This window comes from Helianthus annuus, chromosome 4 (genome assembly GCF_002127325.2).
Source record: "Helianthus annuus cultivar XRQ/B chromosome 4, HanXRQr2.0-SUNRISE, whole genome shotgun sequence".
In the NCBI taxonomy this organism is placed as follows: domain Eukaryota; kingdom Viridiplantae; phylum Streptophyta; class Magnoliopsida; order Asterales; family Asteraceae; genus Helianthus; species Helianthus annuus.
This window is the reverse complement of record NC_035436.2, coordinates 200,184,017-200,210,307: the sequence shown is the minus strand read 5'-3', so window position 1 is coordinate 200,210,307 and position 26,291 is coordinate 200,184,017. Positions and strand designations below refer to the sequence as shown.

The following is a 26,291-nucleotide window of genomic DNA, read 5'->3' as shown; positions in this document are numbered from 1 at the left end:
CTTGATTTTTAAATATTCCAATTCAAAATAAGTTGTGTTTTTCTTGAAGAAATAACAATATAATGTTTCAAATAAGACAAAAAGGACATTTGATAATCATATATATTAGTTGAAAGTTGATATGCAAATTATAAACAAGTACAAATGTTCTCTTAGACTGTAAATGTTGGTTACTCAACCATTAAAGTCATAACCAATTAACCATACACCATTAACTTGCTAAAAAGATGAGATTGTATGAACCCCTTTATTGTATGAACCCCGTCTGTATATATTTAAGTTAAAACTAACAAGGAATAAAGAGTTAGAAAGATATGTTGGTCGGATTGGGACTATATATTGTGTCTTTAGATAAGTAATGAAAATTGTAATGTAAAGAAACAGGAGTAGTTGTTGTAAGGAAACAAGGTAATGTAGAGGTATGAATGGTTAATATTGGGTGCGATGGATATATGTGTTGACAAAATGTAATATAAAGTCGAACAAATCACATGACCAACACAAAAGCTATCCACTAATCGTTATCTCATGTGAAGACCAAACCACGATAGAACCCGACTCCATATTCCCATAATTTGTTGGGGCCATATGGTAATTAATGACATGCATAATATGAACATAATGCATATGCTAAATTGTAAAATTGATTTAGGAAACCCAATCCTTTTAATATATATGACATTAAATATTGCGTAGGCCCCACTTTTTTCTTTTTGTCATGTGTCTAAATATACACAAACATACTTGAAACTATGATGATGCCCCCATATGCTCGCGTGCAAAGTCGGTTAATTGTGGTTTCGGTTAATCGAGGGGTTGCTTAATTGAAAGTATTAACTATAACCATAATTGATGGTTAGTTAACCGTTGTTCGATTAACCATTGGTTATGGATCAGTTTCGGTTAATTATCCAATATATATAAAACTTGTAAAATATAAACTAATGAATAGAAAACTTACAAAAGTATATAGATACGTAATGGGCATGTATACATAATAAAACAAACACTAATAAACCCTCAATTGGACTAAAAGGTTAAAAAAATCTAGTGAGTCGAGTCGTGAACTTATAAATAATATTACATTAAGAGGGTTTGATGTGTGTGTGTATGTTTGGCTAATCGGTTCGGTTCAGTTATTTTCGGTTTAGATATATGATTCATTAACCAAAACCGAAACCAAAAGTTCGGTTATTCAAAAACCAATAACTGAACCATCGATTATTGCTTCGGTTCGGTTAATTCGGTTTCAGTTAATTCAATTCTATGCTCACCCTTTATGATAAGTATACAACTTTACATGTCACCACTCGTATGATTAGTCATTCCTACGAACCAGTCACAAGCAACAACTAATGTGATTTTATGACCTCTTATATGTTTAGACCATGGTTCTAGTAAAAAAAATCTCCCATTTCTAGTAAAAAAAATCTCCCATACATTAGGATTCATCTCTATTAACATGTTAAAATGTGTATGTTTTCAAGAAAATCATAGAAGGTCCTTGCACATTGACCTTTTCCTAGGAAATCAACGACGTTTTCGAACTCTCTCTCGGTCTTTCTTATCCACGTTAGCGTTTGTAAAGGTCACTGGACATAACTTCATATGCTCTCCTATTTTTATTTTACAAGTCATAACTAAATTTATTTTATGTTTTATTTTTAAATATTAAAATTCACAACAAATTGGGGTTTTCTTGAAATAAAAAATAAAAAATTAAATTATAAACAAAGCAAAAGTTAAAATTATAAAAAAGAAATTACATAGTACACATACAAATGATAAACTATTCTCATCTGTTTTAAGAGATATAAGCTTGATTTACTTTTTCACTTGAAAAAAAAATTATTGATTTACTTTTCACGTGAAAAATCATGAAGAAATTTAGATAAAAAGGGGTAAAATATAAAATACATTAACAAAGAAACGAAAAGCATCTAGTTGGCAGCAACTCATGTACATAATAATATTATATATACCCACACATGGGCATCTACTAATCTAGTTTAATATACTTTTTAATCGATAATCGTTCTTTAATGTATGGCGACATCATATAGTTGGTTGGTAAAATCTTTATAGCCTAACGAGCCCTTCATTATTCTATTTGAAGTATCTTCAATTTTTAAAACTTTTTGATCCTTTTTGAACATGTGGCAAATGGTTGATGGGTTGGAAGATATATGGGCTTTATGTTGTTCTTTCGTATACATCTAAGCTTGCTTTAGTCACTACCACTTCATGTTGATTAGGTAATAGGTTTACATCTAACATCCGGCTTCAATAATACAGTTCCGGATTAGAATTAAATACAAAGGCTCTTAATTGTATAATTGTAAGAAGAGTATAAAAGCTTCTAAAAAAACCCACTAAAAAAAAACCTAAATACCCACCATCACCCAAAAACCTAAACCCTCCCACCCCCATCACCTACCATTTTTTTTGTCGTGAGGGGGGGGGGGGAGGGGGGGTTTAGGTTTTTGGGTGGTGGTGGGTATTTAGGATTTTTTAGGTGGGGGGGTTAAGTTAAGTTTTTGGGTGGTGTTTAGGTTTTGGGTTGTGGTGTAGTGGGTTTAGGTTTTAGGTTATTGGACACTTGTCACTCTATAAATTCTTCTTACAATTATAAATCTTTGTAGAATGACTTAACCCTACACTTGCCATACCTATATTGTTTCGGACAAGTTAATTCAAGTTATCAATTTATAGTTCTTTTAAGATATGTTTGTCGGCCATACCAAAAACTGTAAATTAATATGCATGTCGGATCAACTGTATAGACCAGTAATGTAGGCTTAACTAATACTAAGCAATTTATAGGTGTGCAACATGTAAAACAATTTAGACGTGTTTAAAGTGTAGAAAGCTAAACGCTTCAATAGGCCAAACACGTCAAATGAGTTTGCTATAAAATTCTTTATAGTGTAATGGGTTAAGGAATTGAATATCTTATAATTAAATTACTATAACAATTAATATATATATATATTTTTTTTCAATTTCAGTGTATGTTCAATCCAATCAACACGGCAAATTACATAAGAATAGCAGGTAGACGGGCAACAAACTGCGCCGCCAACCCCTTCTGAATGGAAAACCCTAATCTACTAAAAACAAAGCCTCGCCCCTGAGGGGTCGAAAAGTTGCTGTGAACCACACGCTGAACTCTAGTTCAATAGTTCAATGGGTTAAATGTAAAAGATGTAAAAACAACTAAATAAATAAACCAGTTTCATAATTCAAATAAAATATAATAAAATGGGTCAAAGGTGTCAAGAAAAAACATAGAGTAAACTGTTAAAATGGTGTTTGAGGTTTGGTCACTTTAACCAAAAGCAAAATCAGGTCATTCTGTTAACATCCAGCTTTTTTGACTTTTTCCTTCTTTTTAGTGAAGTGCAAAATGGTTAGATTTTTTAATTTGTTAAAATAAAACGTTAAAAACCATTTTGTCATTCATTAAAAGGGAGAAAAAAGACAAAAAAAAAAAAAAAAAACTGGATGTTAACTGAAAAATCTAACCGAATTTTGATTTTGGATGAAAATGACAATAAAATTGAAACCACAGGGACCCAGATTCAAAAGGTTTGAGTTTTGAACTAAAGTGGTAAAAGCGACCTAACCTCACGGACCATTTTGGTAGTTTACTCAAAAATATAAGAATAAAACAAGTAAGTGCTAGATAATAAAAATGAAACATATCTATAGGCGAACTGGTCCAACCCAATATAACTTGTGTAACCAAAACGACTAATCTTTTATCAGTCCAATCTTTCATTCTGATATCAAATAACCGTCTTATGTATATTATTTAAATAACACGTACATGTATATATGTGGTTATCAAGATCGTCTGATTTACATTTATTATGCATTGAACAACCTATCTACTTTAAATATATCCAAGAAAAATCATTGCGAGTCTAATCGCAATCAAAAAATAATATTTGTTGTCAATGAACTCTAGCTCAAGTGGTAGGAAGACTTGAGTTCTTCTTTGAAGACTCAAGTTCAATTCCCATTTGATGCATAAAAGGAGTGAGGCACTGGTGGACAGTGATAGGAGATCTATGGAAACCTGGGTTCGATTCTTGAGCCAAACGGGTTTTACCGGTAATTTACCATCGTGCCTACGGGCGGGTGGGTTACCGGGTTTTTCCCGGAATTGGTGGTGGACCACTCGGGTTATTCTCGGAGTACTCCGTTTGTCCAGTGGTGCCCCGAGAGTGCTCGGGATTGATTTGTTGGCCGTTGAAAAAAATAATAACATTTGTTCTAGATTGTTCCTATTCTTGAAATTCTTCATAGTTTGAAAAAGCGTTTAATCTCATAGTTTATATGTTAGAATCGTTGTGATGCGATTGATGTTTTATCAAAGAATTAAAAATAAAAACTAGGAAGAATACCTCACTGTGATGCGACTGATGTTTTATTAAAGAATTAAAAATAAAAATTAGGAATAAAGTTTTATAAAAGAATTAAAATAAAAAAATTAGGAAGAAGTAGTGGAACATAAAGAAATGTGTTAAAAGAGACAAGAACCCAAAAAGTATGAAGCTTTCGTATTTGTTTTTGTTTTGAGTTGTCACTTTCTCACTTTCTCATACGTTATGTGATGGGCTGGATTTTGGTTGGACTGTTTGGGCTCCTAGGCTGATAGGCAGCAAATAGACCAAAGGATGGATAAAGGATGATCAATATCGAGTAATGTTTTCGGTATCGGTTAGTTGGGAGTTTGAGTGGTCGGGCCAGAAATCGGCACGATTGACAATATTCGTATATCTTGATTTTTACCGACCTTTTAGCAATCGGACTGGTTGAACCTACGAACTAGAAGGATTGGTCGAATCGAATTTCAATATTTTTACCCTTTTCCATCCAATATCTCATTCGTTACTATTTTAGTCTTCATGTTTTATTTATTTAAGGTTTCTTGTAATTTTAGTCTTCATGTTTTATTCATAATTATAATGGTTGGTTTGCTGATCAAGAACTAACGGGACCGAGTTCTTGATGTTGTTGACGGTGATAGCAGGATGAATAGCTGGAGAAGACATGAGGATCGGTGAGAGGTGAAGAACAGGACGACGACAAAGAGGGGGAGGGGGGGGGGCGGCGAAAACAGGTTAGGGTAACCTAGACTCTTGATACCATGAAAGATATGGTTCAATACCTTGATCCTTTTCTCATTCATAACAATACATATATACAGAATACATGACCCAATAATATGGGAAGATAATAATTACAAATCACTTCCTAAAATACATTTTCTAGGTCTATTCTATTACATACATTGTTGACATTACAAATTTACCAAAACATAAACTGATTTTGTATTTCGTTTTACAAGTAGGTTATCATCATATAAATACGAGTGTTAACGTTTAGGCTATTATTTATAAAAAAGATAAATATTTTTGTTTCGTGAAATTAGTAATTTTTCAAAGTTCTAACCAACTTATTGCCAGGTAAGGTAGGTAAAGTATGGTTGAATTTTTAAGGAAAAATAAAATTAAAGGACGTAATTAGAGTGTTTTATATCTTCACCATTAAATTTCCACTCCCATTTGTTATCTGAACTATTTAATTGGACCTCTTACAAAACCAATATTATAAGCCTCTTGTAACGTTTCGTATTATTCATTCTTTTCCATTTTAATCTAATTAGTATTTTCATTTTCAGTTTTTGTAATTCAAGACTTGATCATAATAGTAATCATATTTTATATTATTTTTTTCTTAATCGTACTTGCATAATACGTAAACATTCACAAATACACTTTTTAATTCAACACCGAGCAATACATGGAGTTTATATTTTCTTCAGAATGTAATCATATGTGTTTTATTATTATACATGCTTACATACACCTTAAAACCCTAATAACATGCTTAACATTGAGTTTATAAAATAAAATATAGGGGTGAGCAGAAAACCGAAATAACCGAATCGTAACCGAAATGACTGACAAAACCGAACCGAAACAAAAACAGACGGTTCGGTTTTTGGATTTTAAATAACCGGAAGTTTCGATTCGGTTTTCGGATAACCATTTTCAATAACCGAAAATAACCGAACCGATAAGTTATAATATAGGCCAAATCCATATATTTTTATGTTTAAGTTTAATTTCTTTAAGTGTTTAACCCATGCTACTAATAATTACTAATTTTATTCTTGATTGTTAAATATTTATAATAAGAATATTAACATGTTTATTTATTATTGAAATAATTTATCGATTGTTTACAAGAAATAACAAAATTTAACATAAAAATTAAATGATTTTCAAAGTATTATAATCTTAATAAAAGGTTTGATGAAACACTAAAATAGATTAAAAGATTAGGTTTATATGAACAATATTAATTAAAAATACTATGGATTTGATAATTTGAATTTCAGGTTTATAAATAACAGTTTCACCTAATTTGGTGGGTGATCTTGAGCCCTAATTTACAAAAGCGATGAATTGGGGGTGTTAACAGGTTTTAAAAGGGGGAAACACAAATGGGGAGGGGAAATGACTGTTCTACCATCGTGTGCAATGCACATGACATAACTTAACAGAAAATTCTAACTAGGTTTGTTCTAAAGGACATAACGTGCAATATTTTCAAACATTAAGTACAAAAATCCTCAATTTTAAAGGTAAATGACAACGTTTGAAATTTGAGACAAACATAAAAGACAAAACTTGTAAGTTACTTAAAAAAGTATAAAAAGGGGCTAAATTGTCAAAAACCATGAAAGTGAAGGGCTAAATTGGAAGGGTTAACGAAGGTGAGGTGGTAATTGTTACAAAAGCGTTAGGGTTTGCTAATTCGCCACGGTCCGTGAAGCAATTAAGAGGTCCTGGACTCCTGGTACGTACGTACGTACCTTATAGTAATACTACACTCTTCGTTTACATCATGTGTTCAATTGATTGATTTCGCACAATATTTGTTTCCTGTTGGTGAACAGATATCCCAAACAGTCTCTTTTGAATAATCGGAAGCGCAACTCAAGTGAGGATGTAAGATTATCATCAATCAAACCTTTCATTTATCATCCTTTTCTTTTGTTTTAAACATATTGTTGAAGTATACATCTGTCTTGGTTGATTTAGGGTTTTGTTTTTCCCCAAAACACTTTCTTCTGCAATTAGAGAGTTAAAAACTTGTATGAAAAAAGGATTTCAGATTCAAGTTATTGACTTTTTGATATAGTTATACATAGCCTGTGGTGTACGTATGTTTATTATAATAAACCAACGCTGAAATTATTATTAAGTAGAAACAAATCAAAGCTTATAATAAGAAATCAAATAGATGGATGTTTCAGTCTTTTGAACATCCTATGAGTGGCGGACCCATCAATTATTTGCTGGGGTGCGGATGAGGCGTTTAACCATATTTTCAAGGGGTGCGGTCGGGTTTTTTTGCCTAAAATATACACTAATTTTTTTTAAGGGGTGCGGCCGTCCACCCATGACCGTGGGTAGGTCCGCCACTGCATCCTATTGATTGGAGTTTAATTGTATGTATGCTATTCTTGTTTAGCTAGACAAGCCGTGTGCCTGCCTGCCTACATGAGTCCTCCATCACCACTCCGAAGATATAATAATCTCTTGCATGAGCAGAATGTAAGAACACTCTTATTCACGTATTGCAAGTTTCAATTATACATCTAGTAACAATCAAATAACTTATCAAACAAGGATTCCACATTCAAGGTTTTGTGGATATCGAGATAATCTTGTAACGACCATAGCTGTTAATAGCTAGCATAGTGCCCGCTATAGCGAATAGCGTAGCGTAGCGCTCATGTGTCGCTAGTAGCTACAAATAGCGAAATTTTTATTTTTTTTTTAGTTTTTTTAAATATAAAATTTTTCGAAAATTTTCTTCTAGTGTATCGCTAAACATGAAATAGCGTCTGCTATTTCATCACTATCGCTACATAGCGTATAGGTAGCTTGTCGCTATCGTCCACTATTCGCTATCGACAACTATGGTAACGACCTTTTCATATATAACACAGAAAGTAAAGTATGCTAATGCTATACAGAAATAGTGAAATATATGGATGTTTCAGTCTTTTTGAATACCCAGATTGCACAGGCAAATGACCAGTCCTGTGTTTTCTTTTTTTTAGATAACTGCTTTCTTAATGAAAAATATAATTAATGTTTTATTCTTCATCTTTACAAGATTAATGATTCGATTTTTGCAAGTTGAATTAGATTAATGTTGTTGTTGTTGTTGTTATTATTATTATCTTCATGGTTTTAATTATCACGAGTTTATGCTGACATTGTCTCAAAGGCTTGGGATTTCACTGGCACACCGTATGTTCCTGTTTATGTTAAGCTACCGGTGAGTCTGTCAATGTATTGGTTTTACTCTTAAAACACTTGCTTACAACTTCACTATTTGATCTTGTTTTGGTTTTTATATTTGAATTCCAGTTGGGGATCATTAACATGGAGTGTGAGCTGGTTGATCCTGATGGTCTTAGGAAACAACTAGAAACACTCAAGTCGATTGATGTTGATGGGGTAATGGTCGACACATGGTGGGGAATTGTTGAGGCCAACGATCCCCAACAGTACAACTGGAAAGGTTACAAGCAACTCTTTTCGATAGTGCGTGAGTTGGGTCTTAGGTTACAGGTTTGTTTTGCGTAGCGCATCTATTTTTCTGAACCGTTTTATAAACCCAACGAACGATAATATGATTTGAGTTCAGGTTGTAATGTCATTTCATGAATCTCGTGATGATGATGTTTGTATTCCATTACCTAAATGGATTATAGAGATTGGTAAAGAGAACCCCGATATCTATTTCACAGACAGACATGGAAACCGAAACACTGAATGCCTTACTTGGGGAATTGACGAGGAGCCTGTTTTGAGAGGCCGTACTGCTGTTCAGGTATTAAATTTTGCTAATCACAAACAGTGTATGCATGCATACATTTCAAATAAAAATAAAAATGATAAATGTTGCGTTTTGTGCATGATATTTGCAGGTATACTTTGAGTATATGCAAAGCTTTCGGGATGAATTTAGTGAATTATTCAACACTAGAAGCATTAGCAAGATTCAAATTGGATTAGGGGCTTGTGGAGAATTGCGTTACCCGTCTAACCCTGCAAAACGTGGTTGGAAGTATCCTGGTATCGGTGAATTCCAGGTACTTGCGTATAAACAAATCAATATATAGCCACTAGATAGCTTGGTATGGACATGGTTATGTATAGTACTTAGAGACGGAACTTTCGACTCAGCTGCTTATGAATTTGTCAATCAGGGCTGTTTCGAATCTCTGATGGGTCAAGCAGGTCAAAAGACACCCAAATTGTATTTTCAGCACCTAAAAAACCTGAAGTTTCTAAATATTTTTACCCAGATAAATTTCAAGTTAAATATAATCTAGTATTCAGACTAATTATTTTTGAAAAATAGACAAAAAGTGTTTTGGTTTAAAGCCACAAACCCACACTATATTTTTACCTGTTTTGACTTAAACCCATTTTGATCCTTACCTGACTTTGCTACATTTTAATTGATGGGAAAAGAACGCAAAACCCGGTCACAAACGGTAAACACAAACGCGGAAGCAAACTTCGTTTGACCAAGACTTTTCCCAAACTAGAATGAACTTGTGAGGATGCAAACAAATAGGGTATCCCAACTACAATCAAAACAGCCCCAAACAGCCCGAAAACAATAATAATAAGAACACCAAATTTTAGCGTGGAAAACCTCTCAAGAAAGGAGAGTAAAAACCACGGGACTACTAGAGCCGCTTCAAATCCACTATCACCAAATTAGAGCAATACAAAGTCTTCCCTAGGTCTACTAGAGGCATACAATAATCATCATACACTTGGAATCAACAACATCAAGCATATGGAATCAAATACAAAGACAAAAGAAGGAAATGTCACCAAATTCTGCAGCAGCAAACAGAGGCTGTGCAGACGAACTTCCAGAGCTTATTTGGACAAACCCACCGTTGGATAAGGTCTCCCTGATGTCCGGATGACTGTGCCAAAAATTCAGAGCGATCCAACGGTTCAATCTCCGGGAAATGGACGACCTTTGCAGCTAGGTTTTTGAAGTGGCGAAAATGAACTTCTTCTTTTGTGTGTGTGTTGTTGTTGCTGTGATTTTAGGGTGTTATTTTCAGCTCAAGACCCCTGCTTCTTTTATTCAAGATAAATAAAACCAAATGGCCCAATAAGAATTATTGTTGGGCTTCCACATGGGCCAAAAAAAACCCAACAATTCTCCCCCTTTTTGGCCTATGAGGAAGAGTTCGCCATCCCGGCGATTGAGCAACATATCTTCAACTTCTCCCTTGCCAAAGATTTTGTCAACATATCGGAACCATTATCATCGGTATGAACTTTATCAAGTTCAAACAACTTGTCTTCAAGCGCATCTCTAATCCAATGATACTTCACATCAATATGTTTTGTTCTCTTGTGAAACATAGAATTCTTTGCAAGGTGAATAGCACTTTGATTATCACAAAGAACCACGTAGCGCTGTTGCATAAAGCCAAGCTCCTGCATAAACCTTTTCAACCACAACAGTTCTTTGCATGCTTCTGTTGCTGCCACATACTCAGCCTCAGTGGTAGACAAAGCAACATACTTTTGCAGTCTTGACTGCCATGAGACAGCTCCCCCTGCAAAAGTCATCAAATATCCAGAAGTGGATTTCATGTTGTCTTTGTTTCCCGCCAAATCAGAATCCGTATAACCAATAAGCATTGGCTTTCCATTTCCAAATGTTATACCCAATTTGGAAGAACCACGTAGATATCTAAAGATCCACTTAACTGCTTCCCAATGCTTCTTACCTGGATTTGATAGAAACCGACTAACAACACCTACTGCATGGGCAATATCAGGTCTTGTACACACCATTGCATACATCAAGCTTCCAACCGCTGACGCGTATGGAACTTTATCCATGTCTTCAATCTCCTCCTTCGAAGAAGGGCAATCTTTATCGGTTAGTTTAAAATTGGGAGTAAGAGGCGAACTAACCGCTTTAGCTTTAGCCATGTTGAATCTGCTAAGCACCTTCTCAATGTATTGCTCTTGTGACATGTGCAACTTCTTTGAAGCTCTATCTCTAGTAATCCGAATACCAAGAATTTGTTTTGCTGGGCCCAAGTCTTTCATAGAAAACGACTTGCTTAATTCTTTCTTCAGCTGAACAATTCTCTCTGCATTCTTGCCTACAATCAACATGTCATCAACATAGAGTAATAAAATGATAAAATCATCATCACCAAACCTCTGAAAGAAAACACAGTGATCTGAAATAGTCTTTCGGTAGCCTTGCTTCCCCATAACAGACTCAAATTTCTTATACCACTGTCTTGGTGCTTGCTTCAACCCATAAAGACTTTTCTGAAGCTTACAGACATAGTCTTCTTTACCTTTAACCCGAAAGCCTTCAGGTTGCTCCATATAGATTTCTTTATCCAAGTCACCATGAAGGAAAGCTGTCTTGACATCCATTTGCTCAACCTCAAGATCAAGACTAGCTGCCAAACCAAGAATCACCCGAATGGAACTCATCTTCACGACTGGAGAGAAAATCTCATCAAAATCAATACCCTTTCTTTGACTGAACCCTTTAACCACTAATCTGGCTTTGTACCTAGGCCTCGAGGTATGTTCTTCAGTCTTCACTTTGTAGACCCACTTGTTCTTCAAAGCTCTTTTGCCCTTGGGCAACTTTACTAACTCAAAGGTATTGTTCTCATACAAGGAATTCATCTCATCTTGCATGGCTTCAACCCACTCCCTTTTGTGTTCATCTTCCATCGCCTCTTCATAACACTCGGGCTCTCCCCCGTCAGTGAGCAAGACATACTCATCAGTAGAATAACGGGTGGAAGGATGACGGTTTCTTGTAGACCGTCTGAGTGGGATAAATGTTGGCATACCTGGCACTGGTAACTCTGGATGAGGACCCTCATCTAACTCTTGCTGCTCTGGAATATCATGATTATCAGTACCGTGTTGTTCATCATGTTGAATATCATCTTCATTATGTGGCTCAGAGTGTTGTGGAGGAACTGGATCCAAATCAGTAAGATCATCAGTATGTTGAGGAACTATCTTTGTCTTCTCAATATCTTTCAAACTTTGATCTTCAATAAAATCAGCATCGAAACTTCTTATGAGTTTCTTCGAGATTGGATCATAAAACCTGTGTCCAAACTCATCTCCCCCATAACCAACGAATATACATGGCTTGGTCTTTACATCAAGCTTTGTTCTTTCATCTTTGAGAATATGCACAAAAGCCTTGCATCCAAAGACCCGCAAATCATCGTATGAAACATCTTTGCCGCTCCAAACCCTGTCAGGAACATCAAAAGACAAAGGAACACAAGGAGTACGATTAATAACATTTACTGCGGTGTTCAAAGCTTCACCCCAAAAGGAATTAGGCAACCCTGCATGTGATAGCAAACATCTAACCCTTTCAGCCAATGTTCTATTCATCCGCTCTGCTAAACCATTCAACTGTGGTGTCTTTGGAGGAGTCTTTTGGTGCCGAATACCTTTCTCTCTACAATAAGCATCAAAAGGACCAATGTACTCACCTCCATTATCTGTTCGAATACACTTGAGCTTCTTCTCAGTTTGTCTCTCAACCAAGGCATGAAACTGCTTAAATACATCTAAAACTTGATCTTTAGATTTCAAGGTATAAGCCCATACCTTTCTTGAATGATCATCAATGAATGTGACAAAATATAAGCAGCCCCCAAGTGTTCTAGTCTTCATAGGACCACAAACATCTGAATGCACCAAATCCAGTATATTGTTTCTTCTATGAGGACGGTGACTCTTAAAAGAAACTCTTCTTTGTTTACCTGCTAGACAATGAGAACACTTCTTCAAATGAACATTAGTTAAATCTGGCAAGGCATTTCTTTTCAACAATATATGCATCCCTTTCTCACTCATGTGACCAAGTCTTTTATGCCATAACTCGGTCATATCATTATCGACTAATGAGTGGACTGAATCTGTAGAGATCTTCGGATGTGCCATATATAACTTTGAACTTCTTTTACCTCTTGCCACGATCAAAGAACCACGAGTGAGTTTCCAAACACCATCACCAAAGGTACTATGGTAACCATCATCATCAAGTAAACCTGCAGAGATCAAATTAAGTCTAATATCTGAAACATGTTTTACATTATGTAAAACCAACTCCATCCCAGTATCAAACTTCAAGCAAACATCTCCAACACCAATGATCTTAGATAGCCCATTATTACCCATCTTAACAACCCCAAAGTCACCAGGTGTATAAGATGAGAAAAAATCCCTTTGTGATGTCACATGACAAGTAGCACCACTGTCAACAACCCAACTCGAATCATCACGTGTAATGTTCACCACATCATCATCACAACAAATAAAGAACTCTTCGGTAGCAGTATTAACTTCAGCTGTGTCATTGCCACCATCATCTTTCTTATGGTTGTTCTTCTTATTGTTGTAGTCAGCTTTCCTTTTCTCCTTCTTCAGTTGTCTGCAGAATTTAATTGTGTGCCCTTTCCTACCACAATGATGACATTCATAATCAGCAAACTTACCTCGAGACTTACTACGATGCTTCTCTTTGTTACTCGGACCTCTACTTTGACCTCTCCCCCTGCTTTCTGTAACTAAGACATCTGAATGTGAAGAGGAACCTTGTGACTTTCTTCTCATCTCTTCATTTAAAACACTGCCTTTAGCCATTTCCATAGTAATAATACCATTTGCTGCAGAGTTGGACAATGAGGTCCTAAAAGTCTCCCAAGAATCCGGTAAAGTACCAAGAAGCCATAAGCCTTGTACCTCGTCTTCAAACTTGATACCCATTCCTGCAAGCTGATTAATAATACCCTGAAAAACATTCAAGTGATCAGAAACAGGAGTTCCATCATTGTACTTCAAATTTATCAACTGTTTAATCAAGAACAGTTTATTGATTCCGGTCTTCCGAGCATACAACTCCTCAAGCTTGTTCCACAAAGTACGAGCATGAGTCTCCCCACTAATATGGTTCAAAACATTATCATCAACCCATTGACGAATATAACCACAAACCTTTCTGTGCAATATATTCCACTCTTCATCTGTTTTATCACCCGGTTTGTCAGTATTAAAAACAGGCATATAATAATCCTTAACATAAAGGAGATCTTCCATCTTGCCTTTCCAAACATGATAATTAGAACCATTCAAATTCACAATCCTACTTGTATTAGCTTCCATCGTTCAATCAAGTTTCAACCCAATAACAAGAGCCAATGGCTCTGATACCACTTTGATGGGAAAAGAACGCAAAACCCGGTCACAAACGGTAAACACAAACGCGGAAGCAAACTTCGTTTGACCAAGACTTTTCCCAAACTAGAATGAACTTGTGAGGATGCAAACAAATAGGGTATCCCAACTACAATCAAAACAGCCCCAAACAGCCCGAAAACAATAATAATAAGAACACCAAATTTTAGCGTGGAAAACCTCTCAAGAAAGGAGAGTAAAAACCACGGGACTACTAGAGCCGCTTCAAATCCACTATCACCAAATTAGAGCAATACAAAGTCTTCCCTAGGTCTACTAGAGGCATACAATAATCATCATACACTTGGAATCAACAACATCAAGCATATGGAATCAAATACAAAGACAAAAGAAGGAAATGTCACCAAATTCTGCAGCAGCAAACAGAGGCTGTGCAGACGAACTTCCAGAGCTTATTTGGACAAACCCACCGTTGGATAAGGTCTCCCTGATGTCCGGATGACTGTGCCAAAAATTCAGAGCGATCCAACGGTTCAATCTCCGGGAAATGGACGACCTTTGCAGCTAGGTTTTTGAAGTGGCGAAAATGAACTTCTTCTTTTGTGTGTGTGTTGTTGTTGCTGTGATTTTAGGGTGTTATTTTCAGCTCAAGACCCCTGCTTCTTTTATTCAAGATAAATAAAACCAAATGGCCCAATAAGAATTATTGTTGGGCTTCCACATGGGCAAAAAAAAACCCAACATTAATTGTGATTAAGGGAGGAGGGGTGGTTCACTAGTGATAGTTTCTATCACTCCCACTATCCAATCAAATCATGCCATGTCATCACCCAATATTCTATCACTAGTGATAGAAATGTAGGGGGGGTGGTTCACTAGTGATGGAATTCTATCACTCCCAATTTTTTTTTTAATTTTCATTTTAAAATTAGAAATTAAACACTAAATTATAAATTTCACTAATTATAAAAATTAGAAACCATTTTTCATTAGGTACTGCTTATCACTAAAGTTTTTTAATTTTCATTTCCAAAAGCCCAAATTGATGAACAACCCAAAAGCCCAAGACAAAACAGTAAGCCCAAATTGATGTACTAGTCAAGTAAAAGGTTCGTCGAGGGTTTGAGGGTTCGTCGAGGGTTTGAAGGTTCGTCAAGCAAAAAGAAGCCAAACATTTCAAAAGTTCAACGCGTTATATGTTTAACGCGTTAAACTTCATGTGGCGGCGGTGTAGCGTGATGGGTTAACGAGTGATCGGGGTGGTATAACGGACCACCCCGTGTGCCCTTAAAATAATAAAGAATCATCTTCTTCTTTTATTTTACAATTCATGTTTTACCTTGCAGTGCTATGATAAATACCTACGTAAGTGTCTTGAGGAAGCTGCAAAAGCAATAGGACTCCCAAAGTGGGGTAACCCACCTGAAGGCGCGGGCTCTTATAATTCCCAACCTGTGGAGACCGATTTCTTTTGTTATCATGGTGAATACCGTACCCCATATGGCAGATTTTTTCTGAAATGGTACTCCCAGTATCTCATTGATCATGGCGACAGGGTACTAGCCAAGGCCAAGTTGGCCTTTGGAGATGTTCCCCTTTCCGTGAAAGTAAGTCGGTTGTTCCACAATTGTAACCATCCAGTTTTATTCATTTCCTACTTATTTATTTGAAAGTTTTTATGGATGATCAGTTATTAGGCATGTATTGGTGGTACGAAAGTGCCAGCCATGCACCTGAACTGACAGCTGGATATTACAATTGGGCCAACCGCGATGGCTATGCTCCAATTGTTTCAATGTTAAAGAGGCATGAAGCTACTTTGAACTTTGCATGTGCTGAGCATTATATAGTGTGGCCCACGGATGTTGACCCCGAAGGGTTATTTTGGCAGGTAGGCGTCTCTCTGGTTATCTTTAAACTGGTGGAAAATATCGGGTTATTTTTTTATATATTTTTTATACATATTTTAGGTACTGAATGCTGCATGGGATGCTAATATACCAGTTGCAAGTGAAAATGCACTTCCATGCTATGAGTTGAATGGTTCGAATGGATACAACAAGCTATTAGAACATGCAAAACCAAGAAATTTTCCAGTTCCTAGGCATATATCTGCTTTTAACTACGTTGGTTTCAATCAAGCTCTCCTAGAACAAGTCAACTTCAGGGAATTTCGACGGTTCGTCAAGAGAATGCACGGTAAGTCTCTTTCCCTCCATCTGATATATCATATTCAAATGATCTAGTAAGCTTTAAGTTCAAATAAAATGTTGAGTAAATTGCCATTTTAGTCCCTGAGGTTTGGTCCAAATTGTCATTTTAGTCCAAATAGTTTTTTTTTTCTCCTCTGGGTCCTGACTTTTCCATTTTCTTGCCATTTTGATCACATTGCCTAACTCAGTCTAAAAATCTGGTTATAGCCAGGGGTATTTTTGGCATAACTGTTGTGTAGTGATAACCAGGGGTAGTTTACAACATAATTTATAAACCTCGTGATAATTTAATGCCAAAAATACCCCTGATTATAACTTGGTTTTTAGACTAAGTTAGGCAATGTGATCAAAATGACAAGAAATAGGAAAAGTCAGGGACCCAGAGGAGGAAAAAAACTATTTGGACTAAAATGGCAATTTGGACAAAAACTCAGGGACTAAAATGGCAATTTACTCTAAAATGTTTTTATAAAACCATGTGCTTTGTATAATCTTTTGATTATGCCAGATGTTCAACAATATATCTTTTCTGTATCAGCGTCTATGCATTAAAGTTTCACTTAAATCCCTGATATGTTGATGAGCCTTGTCTAATAATTATTGTTCCCTTAAACAGGTGAAGCTGTGCAGTATGAGGATCTTTTAAACTGAATCCAGATTTACCGGTTAAGCTGTTTTGCAACTTACTTTAGGCTCTCTACTAGAACTTAAGTTATGATACAGTGATATGCCATATTTAAGTTGAAATCTTTTGAAAATCTTGCGCTTAACGATCTGTTTACCCTTGAAGTCGTGTTTGCGTTATGATTTTCTGTTAAATTACCCTTTTTTCGGTGTGCACCGTATATGTTAGCATCGGGTAGTGTTGTGTACTCAAATTAACACAACGAAGAGATAATCAATTGTGAAGTAACACTACTGTGATTCAATTGTTTCAATTGACATATTACAATGAGAAATTAAAACCATGGTTGTAAAACAAGGTCTTCAAGGCCGAGTGCTGAGGCGACTTTCTTCAAATCCGACTAATTACTCGGAATCGATCAAATGCGGTCAACATCGGCCAAAATCCGATCTAGTAGATCAACTCGGGCCAAGTTTGACTTAAAATAAAATAAAACATAATTTCTATGCCTATCATATTAAAAGAATGAATATCAATTTCACGTATTTTGTTATAAATATTAGTAAATTTATGTTATTTGACTTATATTCAGTGGCGGACCCAGGATTTTTTTTCAATGGGGTCCATTTTCGGGTCGGTCCTCGTTCGGGTCGAGTTAAAGTGAGGTTTGAACTAGATTATAAAAAAAAAATAAGAAAAATAGTCTTATCAAGGATTGAACCCATGACCTCTTGGTGGAAAAGAGGGAGATTTACCACTACACCAGCCTTCTTTTTATTTTCATGGTGTCCACCTAATTGTATTTATGGGGTCCATATACAATTTAATATACCGAATCTACTATTTTTTTTAAAAAGATTGGGGTCCGGGGACCCCGGTGGCACCAATGTGGGTCCGCCCCTGCTTATATTTAACTAGGTTATAACCCCGTGTATTACACGGGTTGAATAAATGAATTTTATATATCAAATAATAAAACATTATCTTTTTAAAAGCCTTCTTTATTGCACGAATTGAAGAAATGTAACTTTATTTATTAAATAATAAAAAAGTTATATTTATAAGAACCTTATGTATTGTACGATCTTTTTAAAAGCCTCCTTTATTGCACGGGTTTAAGAAATGTAACTTTATTTATTAAATAATAAAAAAAGTTATATTTATAAGAACCATATGTATTGTACAGGTTGAATAAATGTAATATTATATACCAAATAATAAAAAAATTATATCTTTAAAACCATTATATTACACGGGTTGAATAAATGTAATATTGTTTACCAAATAATAAAAAAATTTATATTTTTAAAAACCCATGTGTATTACATGGGTTGAATAAATATGATTTTAAATACCAAATAATAAAAAATATATTTAAAAAAACTAACGGAATTTTTTATATTTAAAGTATAATAAGAATGAATATTAATTTTTATTTATTTAGTTAATATAAGATTGAAAAATCATATGATTGAATAGGTGGTAGGTTGTATGATGATAAATCGATTAACCGTATTATAATGTCATATGTTTTTAGTTATATATTTTTTTAAATTATTTAAAAAAATAGGACTTTGTTATTGTTAGTAAAATCAATGATTTTATATTTGTAATTTTATTTGGTATTATTTCATGAAAAAGTGCATATTATACATATAATTATAATAGGGTAAGGATAGTGTAAAAAGGGCCTAAAGTGTGAGAAGTGTGAGAAGTGTATTATAACACTATATATAATACTATATAACACCCTATAAACACCGTATAACAATATGTAACACCATATAACACTATGTAACACTATATATCATTATATAACAAATATAACACTATACATCTATCATAGGCATGCTATCAGACAACCTATAGTGTTATATTTGTTATATAATGATATATAGTGTTACAAAGTGTTATATGGTATTATATGGTGTTACATATTGTTATACTGTGTTTATAGGGTGTTATATAGTATTATATATAGTGTTATAATACACTTCTCACACTTCTCACACTTTGAGCACTTTTTACAGGATCCTCTACCAATTATAATATGCCTTAAGTTATTGATATCATTCAAAATGTTTTTTTAATTTTATGTCTAGCATTATATATACTATGGTAAAAGTTTAAAGTTTATTAGAGATAACTAAATCATCGAAAAGAATAAGAGTAAATTTGTATGTTACAAATAAAAAGTATGTGTCTGTCAAAAAGAAGTAATAATTTGGGTAAAAGGAAATTAAAAAATGTAGTTGTTACATGACACGTTAGAAAATATAAACAATGAAGATAATATGATATAAAAATCAAATAAATAATATTATAAATGAGAAGTATACATTAATTATAAATAATTTGAAATGAAAAACTACACATGAACAAAAGAATCTATAAGTACTTTTAAATCTTAAACAATGGATTTAGCACATATTAAAGTTTCGATTTTTTTTAAATGACCACAAAATGTTTGTACTCTGAAGTTCAACTTCATTCATTTTGGTTTTTTTTCTTTCAATTGCCATACCGAGTGCCGATACTGTAACTAACCAAACTGATTTCGATCAAAATTGAATTTTCACTCCATCGTGTGAGGGATTCTAGTACCTATTACTCTGAATTATATATTTGTTATTGTTATTAACTAAAATAAATTTCAATTGCCTTTCCCATATTAACTAAAATAATATGGAACATGCGTGGGTTATTTAATCGTGTGATTGTTATTAACTAAAATAATATTAATTAAAATAATATGAATTCTTATTAGATTTGATTAAATATTATTAATAATAATAATTTGTATTAGATTAGATTAAATATTAATATTATTAGTATTATTAATAATTTTAATCAATTGAATGAGAGAATGACAAGTGTCTCAAAACAGGTTTCTTTTATTATATAGTATAGATTTCCGAAAACTAATTTCTTTATAGTTTGGCATGTCCGAGTACTCCCCTGTACTCTCTGCCTAGGCCAAGTACTCTCAACTCCCCGGTCGACCGACTAAGGAGCGCCTAGCGACTTTTGCAACCATGATTAAAACAATAACAATGAAGGAGATGGGAAACATATTTCAGAAGAGAGATGAGAAGACCAGGACCAACTTCTAACAATATTCATTCATGTCCTACGTTCCCGTAACCATCTTACTTATATCTTGAATGATCCCTATCGATCAAACACTAGACACTAACTGGGCCATTCAACTTGTTGGGCTTCTTGAATTGGGCTGCTGAGATGGGCTCATAAGATTCAAGACAGGTACTTTGCAGTGATACTGATTGTCTATCATATACGCATACCTTTCGGGAAAAGAAGGCTGAGAGGACTGTATTATTATATTTTAAATTTAAATTCACATACCATAAGGTTGTGAAGTGGGTGCATTTTTCATTTTAAGTAATATTGATTAGAATTCAACTACCCCTGCTAAAATATGACACGATCTTAATTAACATCTTTTATAAGTTTTTTTTTTTTCTTATTTATGTGACTCCTTTAATCTTCATGATTTAACTCGTAGTTTTCATGGGCTGCAACCCAACTTGAACTTTAATCCAGCTGCTCCTTGCAGCCCAGCTTCTATTTGACCCCTGCTAAAATATGACACGATCTTAATTAATATCCTTTAAGTTTAAAAATTACATTCTATATCCTTTATGTTTGCAACCTATAATGGGCGGTGTCATTTCTCATAAACTCAGTTATGTTTTAATGTCAAAACCCCTTGTCTCTCTCAACTTCAAACATGAGGGACCTTTTATGTAAAAAAATTGATCATTGGTTAAATAAGTCTCTTTCTTTTGCAGGAAGGCTCCAACTTATTAATTCGGTCATTTCGGCTATGCATATTTACTGGGCATCTGTTTTTATGCTCCCGGCCCGTATAGTTACAGACATTGAAAAGCGGATGCGTAATTTTCTTTGGAGTGGTGGGGTGGCTAAGGGTTCTACTCCGAAAGTTGCATGGAAGAATGTTTGCCTTCCAAAATCCGAGGGCGGCTTGGGTATTAGAAGAATTCATGATTCGAATAAAGCGCTTCTTACTACTCATGTGTGGAGTATTCTTACTAAGCGGGACTCTATATGGGTAAAATGGGTTCATTCGTACAGGATCAAAGGTAGAAATTTTTGGGAGCTTCCTTTTCGGGGTAGTATGACATGGGGATGGAGGAAAATCTTGTCTATCCGTTCTTGTATTCGTCCGTTCATTTGGTTCTTGATTCGTGACGGTACGGAGGCTAATGCTTGGTTTGACAAATGGTGTGCTTATAGCCCCTTGCGGGATTTCATTACCCCTAGACGAATTCATGGGGCGGGGTTTAGCATGCGATCTTCAGTTTCTGAGCTCATTGATACTCATAATGGGTGGAAATGGCCGATTGCATGGTTTGATCTTTATCCAGTTTTGATTAATGTAATGCCTCCGAATATTGTTCATAATGTTCCTGATAAACTCGTGTGGAAGAATAGGCAGGGCAACGTTTCGGATTTCAGTGCTAGTGAGGTTTGGGAGAATATTCGGGTGCGTGGTGAGGAGGTAGATTGGGTTAATTTGGTTTGGTACGGTCAGAGTATTCCAAGACATTCTTTCCACTTGTGGCTTGTGATTAAGAATAAGCTAAAAACCCAGGATCGAATGGGAGTTTGGGATGCTGGAAGTGCAACTAACTTGAATCTTATGTGCTACCCTCTGTGCAATCAGGGTAAGGATTCTCGTGACCATCTATTTTTTCGATGCTCCTATGCGTTGCAAGTGTGGAATCGGGTTAAGGATATGGCTTATATGGATTCGATTGATGAAAATTGGGACTCCATTATTGCTTGGCTTTCTCAACATGCTAGGAATAAGTCAGCGAAAAGCATTGTCAGTAAGCTGGTGGTTGCGGCTTCTTCTTATTTCATATGGCAAGAAAGAAACAACAGGTTGTTTACTAGAGTTCAGCGAAATGCAACAGTGATTGCAAACATTGTTCTTCATACAGTTCGCCTAAAGTTGATGACGTTCAAGGCTGGAAAAGGTATGAAACACCCGCTGATGCTAGAGAGATGGAAGTTCCAAGTGAAGACGCTAGTTATGGATCCGGGCTAGAGTGTTTTTGAGCTAGCGTTTTTTTAGTTGCCAATGTTTGGCTTCGGGCTGTTCTGTTTAGTTGCTGTGTTTTGTTTTGGTTTTGGTAGGTTGGTTGTTTTTGTTTGTGGTTGTTTGGCTTTGCTAGTCTTGGTATGCCAAGTCTAGCTCTAGTGTGCTACTTTTGGTACACTTGCGTGATTCTTTATTCTTTATTAATAAATTTCACCGGGGTAACCCTTTACCCAAAAAAAAAAAACACAAAACAAAAGCCGCCATCTTCTACGTTTATCCGGCCGGCAATTTCGCCGGATTCCGGCAACTCCGGAACCCCATTTCTACACTTTTTCGGTCCGTTTCTTTCACGATAAACATAGATAGAAATATAGATTTGAGGATCAAAACACACACCTTTGCTAGTGATTGTGGTTTGGCAGACACGTCTACAAACAAAGAGCTGCTGCTAGATTTGAGGATACAGAGGGTTGGGATTTTTCGTATGTTTGTTTTTAGATATTGGCAGATGCCAGCAAAGAGACCTATATGGAACTTCCAATTTGAATAATGTGTGTTCGTTTGAACAGTTGTAATATTTCTCACTTCTTTATCTTAGCAATTGCATCAAATATTAAAAACTTTATTTCTTATTGCTTCTACTATTGTTAGCTTCAATTAGCCAGCACAGATGATGGTTCAGCTCCCATATTATTTATATTGAAAGCCTTACCATACATAATATGTATATATTTTAGTTCTTCAGTCTATTTCACACTACTCTAGCAATGCCCCTGTTTTGTGATTATAACAGAGACAAAAAATTCGGAATCAAAACAATAACACAAGACGTTATTGTAGTGTAAAAGATTACTGCCCCATCAATTGATCAAAGGAGAATCAATTGAAGAACCCAGAACCGTTACAGAAGATCAGAATCGGACAAACCGTTTTCCGGTGAAGGATTCCGGGCGAAACAGAAAATCAAACAGTAGACTATAGAATCACGATTAACGGTTCTAAAATCTCAACCCCTTAACTTTTACAAATCGAATACACAAGAATCATTGTGTGAAATCAAATCATAGATATTTTCTTGAATCTCTGTTTCGAATCAAAACCGTTCGAAGAATACAAATTGGAAACAAAAGTTTAATTTGTTTAAGCCTGCTGATTCGAAACAACAAAATAGACAGAAAGATTTTGATTTCAAGAACAAACAAGACGTTCAAAATTCCGAAGATCAGTGGATCCATAATTCAAAACGACACTGAAGTTTTCCGTTAAAACCATATTCGATAAAGGGAATTAAATCGTAAACGAATCTGATTAAAGGAATCAGAAACGATCAGAATTATAAGAAAAATCTGATTAGGTCCCTCATGTTTGAATGTTTCACTTTTTTACATAAAAGGTCCTTCATGTTTGAAGTTGAGAGAGACAAGGGGTTTTAACATTAAAAGATAACTGGGTTTATGAGAAAGGACACCGCCCGTTATAGGTTGCAAACATAAAGGACATAGAGTGTAATTTTTAAACTTAAAGGACAGCGCCTGCAGAAACCCTAGAACATAAAGGACGAAAAGTGCAATTTATGTTGGTGCACTTGTGTCTGTACTTTGTCTGTATTCGGTCTGTACATAAACGATGTCCTTGGTAGTCTGTAAGTTGACCAAGTCAACCATCCTCCGGATTGACTTGGCCAACAGTTGACATATGTTTGATATGTTTTGTCTGCATCGAAGGATAGTCTCGAAGGATACTGTTGATCCTTCGAGGTGATCGAAAGATAGGCTTCGAACTATAGACCTCGAAAGGTGATCTTTCGAGGTCCTTGCTGATCCTTCGAAAGCACTATGTCCGAAAGATGATCCTTCGGATCATCTATCGGATCCTTCGATCAGACATCATGGGCTGGGTATATATATACCCATGCAGTGTTGAGTTTAGGGAGGTAGATGCACACTTAGAGAGACAGAAAGTTAGAGAGTTAAGAGCTTCTGTCCGAAACTCACACACACACACTTTGAGAGTTTGCAAACTGATTGTAAACATTGTGCTTGTAACCGGAACCTTCATACGTATTAATACAGTGGTGTTAATCGGTGAACTCGTGTGTGTTTGTTTCTCTACTTGCTTCATCTCGGTTTGCCTACTAGCTTGGATTCCGCACTTGCTGGTGGGTTAGTATAACAAGGTTTAGGTTCGTAATCCTCCGCGAAAAAGGGACCTACAAGTGGTATCAGAGCCTCGCTCTTTACCTTGTTTAAAACCGGGTTGTTCGAGTTCTTGGTGTGTTTGGACACTAGGTTTAGCACCCGTTTTGGTGGTTTTTCTTGCTTTTCTAAACTGAAAAACGGCTTCTAAACCTTCGGGAGTGTTCAAGGTTGGGTTGGGTAACTTGAAAACTTGTTTTTAAGTGACTTTGATTTTTCCGGCCACATCTCCGGTGTGTTTCCGGTGACCAGATCTTGTTGATAAGGTTGCCATTTTGGGTAAACTTTTTAAAAGTCAAATAGTTGGTGAAAAAGTTGTTGGCAGAACCATCCTTTCTGCCGAAAGTTGGCTCACCAACCACATCCACTTTTCACCAACCTGTCGTACTTTTTGTCAGTGTGTCAGAGCATTCGAAAGATATCCTTCGACATCGAAAGATATCCTTCGACATCTTTCGATCAAAGGCAGCTCGAAAGATAAGCATCTTTCGTTTAGTCTTTCGGAGTCTAGGAATTATCTTTCGTTTCTGGAATCTTCTCGAAAGATAAGGATCGTTCGTGTTGGTGAATCTTTCGAGATTAGTGTTCGAAAGATAAGGATCTTTCATTGTGAATCTTTCGAGACCTGTGTTCGAAACATAAGGAGAATCTTTCGAAATCATCTTTCGAAAGATAAGGATCCTTCGTATAGTCAATCTTTCGAAGTCAATCCTTCGAAATCATTGTTCGAAACTCAACAGGGATCTTTCGAACCTTGTTGATCGTTCGAACAAGTATTGATCCTTCGAACAAGTCGTGTATCTTTCGATTTGTGTCTGTGTACACTTAACAGTTTGTGCTTGTGTAGATCTTCAATTAATATTTGATCAAAATGAGTTGTACTAGCCCTTGGGATTGGAGTACGGATCCACAACCAGATCTAAAACAGATGTCGATGGCTGAATATATGACGAGTACCATACCTAAACAACAACAGTCAATAAGTTCAAGTCAATGGGCAATGTTGTCGAATCAAAATCAAAACATGCAGGATCTTTTGGTAGCGAGAGGAGAAGGATATGCAGCTACTAGAAAGACACACCAGGATCTGTTGAAGAAGAAATTCGAATCATTTCATTTCTTAGAGAATGAAACTCTAAATGATATGACTACTCGTTATTATCATTTGATGTGTGAAATGTGTTATTCTGGTGTTCGTACATCCCAACAGGAAATGGTAGCACGGTTTGCTGATGCTCTACCTCCAAAGTGGAGCCCATTCATAGAGTTTTTAAAGCATACGGGCGTTTTAGATGCTGTCAATGTTAATATCTATGAATTCATTCAGAAGTTGGAGCAAAAGAACGAAGTGGAAATTCGAAAAGCCAAAAGGATTACACCTACTCAAAGCACGGAAGTGTATTTGCCTGGTTTTGGTCCTTCAGCTAGTTCTAGTTTTGTTCAGCAACCGAAGCTTCAAACGGAGTTTGAATCCAATACAAGTTCTTCTCCGTGTCCACAGTTCAATCAAACCCAAGTACAAGCCCAAGTCTCCACAACACAGCCTCAACTTGATCCAAGTGTCGATTGTGGTCCGGTCATACAGTTGGGAAACGGTGATCAGACAAGAACTGCGTTCTATGCTGAAATTGTCAAAAATGTCAATGATGATGAACCTTCGGGAAATGATGACAGTTCAGGATATAGTGGCAGCTCGGATGAAGAATCAGGTTTAAATGAAGAATCAGATTTAAACGAAAGAACTGATTCTGAAGCTGAAGCTGATAAATTGTCGGATGAAGCCAAGGAGACAAAAGGTCAAAAATCTGACTTGTTCAAGAAAGCTGATGC

The 26,291-nt window shown here is 35.6% G+C and overlaps 1 protein-coding gene across 6 annotated transcripts; it reads left to right on the top strand.

Annotated features, from left to right (window-relative positions):
• The first annotated feature begins 6,797 nt into the window (after positions 1 to 6,797).
• Positions 6,798 to 17,378, top strand: LOC110937893 (beta-amylase 2, chloroplastic). 6 transcript variants are annotated; one of them, XM_022180352.2, is made up of 11 exons: positions 6,798 to 6,873; positions 6,974 to 7,025; positions 7,552 to 7,634; positions 8,317 to 8,367; positions 8,460 to 8,663; positions 8,740 to 8,925; positions 9,023 to 9,187; positions 15,686 to 15,946; positions 16,030 to 16,230; positions 16,310 to 16,538; positions 17,169 to 17,378. In XM_022180352.2, exons 3-11 carry the CDS (start codon positions 7,581 to 7,583, stop codon positions 17,201 to 17,203), a joined length of 1,386 nt encoding a protein of 461 aa, XP_022036044.1. In that variant the 5' UTR covers positions 6,798 to 6,873; positions 6,974 to 7,025; positions 7,552 to 7,580; the 3' UTR covers positions 17,204 to 17,378. The 6 variants fall into 6 exon arrangements, with proteins under 6 accessions (XP_022036044.1, XP_022036046.1, XP_035844673.1 ...); XM_035988780.1 differs by having other exon boundaries at positions 6,849 to 6,881; XM_022180354.2 differs by lacking the exon at positions 16,030 to 16,230.
• The last annotated feature ends 8,913 nt before the right edge of the window (positions 17,379 to 26,291 follow it).